The 5,000-nt window shown below is 43.9% G+C and overlaps 1 protein-coding gene across 3 annotated transcripts in view; it reads left to right on the top strand.

The window, feature by feature from the left end:
• The window catches only part of LOC141379194 (uncharacterized), an 8,262-nt gene that overhangs the window by 480 nt on the left and 2,782 nt on the right, over positions 1–5,000 (top strand). Inside the window, exons 2-3 of one of the 3 annotated variants that reach the window (XM_073931994.1) lie at positions 366–719; positions 1,898–2,005. In XM_073931994.1, coding sequence (XP_073788095.1) covers positions 366–719; positions 1,898–2,005 — 462 coding nt within the window. Of the gene's footprint in view, positions 1–61; positions 720–1,897; positions 2,006–5,000 lie in introns of all 3 variants that reach the window. The other 2 variants (XM_073931996.1, XM_073931995.1) reach the window with 2 other exon arrangements.

The raw sequence follows: 5,000 nt of genomic DNA on the forward strand, positions 1-5,000 counted from the left end.
CACCGGTCAGACCTCACTGACCGACACACACATTTGGTGTATTCTGACCTCTGTCCTGCAGGCCTCAGCGGTGTGTGTGTGTGTGTGTGTGTTTGGTGTGTGTGTTTGGTGTGTTCTGATCTCTGTCCTGCAGGCCTCAGTGGTGTGTGTGTGTGTGTGTGTGTGTGTGTGTGTTTGGTATGTGTGTTTGGTGTGTTCTGACCTCTGTCCTGCAGGCCTCAGCGGTGTGTGTGTGTGTGTGTGTGTTTGGTATGTGTGTTTGGTGTATTCTGACCTCTGTCCTGCAGGCCTCAGTGGTGTGTGTGTGTGTGTGTGTGTGTGTGTTTGGTATGTGTGTTTGGTGTGTTCTGACCTCTGTCCTGCAGGCCTCAGCGGTGTGTGTGTGTGTATGGTGACCCTGCGCGTGCGTCCGCAGCAGAACGTGACTCTGGTGTGTGCGCTGAACTGCAGCTCCAGCATGCGGTGGCTGCGTGTGTCCTCAGAGCGCATCTCTGTCCTCATAAGCGCCCGCAGGTCAAAGCTCCCGCATCAGGGCTGGGTGACGGAGCGTAATGAGGACGCGGGCCGCTTGGCTCTGCAGCCAGACTCTGAGCTGCGCTGTCTGCATCTGCAGGTGACGGCGCTGCAGGACGAGGATCTGGGCCTGTACTTCTGCTCTGCAGACGCTGCAGCGGGCGGAGACATGCGCTTCGGGGACCCAGTCAGACTCACATTCACAGGTCAGAGACGCTCAACACACACACACACACTCACACACACACACACAAATATATAACTATATTAGCGGGAACGGGTGCGGCGGGCAGATAACGGGGCGGGTCAGGCCGCGGGACAACAAATGCTGAATATAAGCGGGAGCGGTCAGGTTCGGGCTAAAACCTGGCAGGAGCGGTCGGGAGCGGGATTCAGAATTTAGTCTCGCACAGATCTCTAAAGTGTGGCATGACGTTTGTTTGTGCAGCGGATGATTCAGATTGAGTCTGATTTACTTTACAATAAACGGCAACCGCGTTTCACGAAAGACGGAGCTCAGATGCTGTTCTCATCCCACATGAACGCTCTGAGGATGAACAAGAGACCGAGTGAACGTGAACGAGTGAAGTGTGTGAGTGAATGGATGAATGACAGCTTCTGTCTGAGAGGCGTCCCCCTTCACCCAGTAGACCTGCCCTGTGTCTTATTTGCTCATTTGAGCTGTTTTATAAAAGATAACTATAATAAACTACATCATTTATATGACTTCATAACACCTGCACATCTGATCAGCCTTTATAGTAATGGTCAGTGTGCAGATACTGAGGTTTACAGTGTTTTACACTACATTATTTGCATCTTAGTTTACAGTGTCTGCAGTGTTCACATCACTCCACTAACATTACATCCACATCACACACATCAGATCATTCAGATCTCATTATTGTCAGTGTTCATGTTGTTGATTAATGCACTTACTCACAGATCTCAGACATGCATTTTCCTTCTGCTGTTTCCCTGGTTTATCCACAGCGGAATGAACCGCCACTCACTTGACAGATGTCTGTATTTTTATGTGTAGGTGTTTAATGTGTGATCGCTAACAGCATCTTCAGTGATCTTCAGCTGATGACACTGTCTTGTCCTGATAGCTGGATTTACAGGGTTATGCTATAAAGCAGACGCGGGTTTAGCAGGCTTCAACACAAAAGAAAACCTGCCTTGATAAAAACCAAACACCTGTCTAAAGTGACAATAATGAAAAATAATAATTCATTCAGCAGCTAAAAACCCTCTCATAACACATACCATACAACTGCAGAACCTAATCAGAGAAGAGTGACGGATATAGAGGCTCTGCATCTGAACTCTTCATGTGTGTGTGTGTGTGTGTGTGTGTGTGTGTGTGTGTGTGTGTGTTCAGACTCAGACAGTGTGGGCTGCGAGACGCTCTGCTACTCTGCATGCGCCGCCTGCGGAATCTTCATGATCATCTGCACTGCTGCTGTACTGATGTACAAGTGCTGCACAGGTGAACAACAGGACAACTACACTACACTACACAACACTACACAACACTACACAACACTACACTACACTACACTACACTACACTACACTACACTACACTACACTACACACTACACTACACTACACTACACACTACACAACACTACACAACACTACACTACACTACACTACACACTACACAACACTACACAACACTACACTACACTACACTACACTACACACTACACACTACACTACACAACACTACACTACACTACACTACACACTACACTACACTACACTACACACTACACAACACTACACAACACTACACTACACTACACTACACTACACACTACACACTACACTACACAACACTACACTACACTACACAACACTACACTACACAACACTACACTACACTACACACTACACTACACTACACAACACAACACAACACTACACTACACTACACAACACTACACTACACTACACTACACTACACTACACTACACAACAACACAACACAACACAACACAACACTACACAACACTACACAACACTACACTACACTACACTACACTACACTACACAACACTACACTACACAACACTACACAACACAACACAACACAACACTACACTACACTACACTACACTACACTACACACTACACTACACTACACTACACTACACTACACAACACTACACTACACTACACTACACAACACTACACTACACTACACTACACAACACTACACTACACTACACTACACTACACTACACTACACTACACTACACACTACACACTACACTACACAACACTACACTACACTACACAACACTACACTACACTAAACTACACTACACTACACTACACTACACTACACACTACACTACACTACACAACAACACAACACAACACTACACAACACTACACAACACAACACAACACAACACAACACTACACTACACAACACTACACAACACTACACAACACTACACTACACAACACTACACTACACAACACTACACAACACAACACAACACTACACTACACTACACTACACTACACTACACACTACACTACACTACACTACACTACACTACACAACACTACACTACACTACACAACACTACACTACACTACACTACACTACACTACACAACACTACACTACACAACACTACACAACACAACACTACACTACACTACACTACACTACACACAACACTACACTACACTACACTACACTACACTACACAACACTACACTGCACTGCACTACACTACACTACACAACACTACACAACACAACACTACACTACACTACACTACACTACACTACACTACACAACACTACACTACACTACACTACACTACACACTACACAACACTACACTACACTACACAACACTACACTACACTACACTACACTACACAACACTACACTACACAACACTACACAACACAACACAACACAACACTACACTACACTACACTACACTACACTACACTACACACTACACTACACTACACTACACAACACTACACTACACTACACTACACTACACTACACAACACTACACTACACTACACTACACTACACTACACTACACAACACTACACAACACAGCACAGCACTGCACTACACTACACTACACTACACTACACTACACACTACACTACACTACACAACACTACACTACACTACACTACACTACACAACACAACACTACACTACACTACACAACACTACACTACACTACACTACACTACACTACACAACAACACAACACAACACTACACAACACTACACAACACAACACAACACAACACTACACTACACAACACTACACAACACTACACAACACTACACTACACTACACTACACTACACAACACTACACTACACAACACTACACAACACAACACAACACAACACTACACTACACTACACTACACTACACTACACACTACACTACACTACACTACACTACACTACACAACACTACACTACACTACACAACACTACACTACACTACACTACACTACACTACACTACACAACACTACACTACACAACACTACACAACACAACACAACACAACACTACACTACACTACACTACACTACACACTACACTACACTACACAACACTACACTACACTACACTACACTACACACTACACTACACTACACTACACTACACTACACTACACAACACTACACTACACTACACAACACTACACTACACTACACTACACTACACTACACTACACTACACTACACTACACAACACTACACACTACACTACACTACACTACACTACACTACACTACACAACACTACACTACACTACACTACACTACACACTACACTACACTACACTACACTACACAACACTACACTACACTACACAACACTACACTACACTACACTACACTACACAACACTACACTACACTACACTACACTACACTACACAACACTACACTACACTACACTACACTACACAACACTACACTACACAACACTACACTACACTACACTACACTACACTACACTACACTACACAACACTACACTACACAACACTACACTACACACTACACTACACTACACAACACAACACAACACTACACTACACTACACAACACTACACTACACTACACTACACTACACTACACAACAACACAACACAACACAACACAACACTACACAACACTACACAACACTACACTACACTACACTACACTACACTACACAACACTACACTACACAACACTACACAACACAACACAACACAACACTACACTACACTACACTACACTACACTACACTACACACTACACTACACTACACTACACTACACTACACAACACTACACTACACTACACTACACAACACTACACTACACTACACTACACTACACAACACTACACTACACTACACTACACTACACTACACTACACTACACACTACACACTACACTACACAACACTACACTACACTACACAACAC

This window comes from Danio rerio, chromosome 19 (genome assembly GCF_049306965.1).
Source record: "Danio rerio strain Tuebingen ecotype United States chromosome 19, GRCz12tu, whole genome shotgun sequence".
In the NCBI taxonomy this organism is placed as follows: domain Eukaryota; kingdom Metazoa; phylum Chordata; class Actinopteri; order Cypriniformes; family Danionidae; genus Danio; species Danio rerio.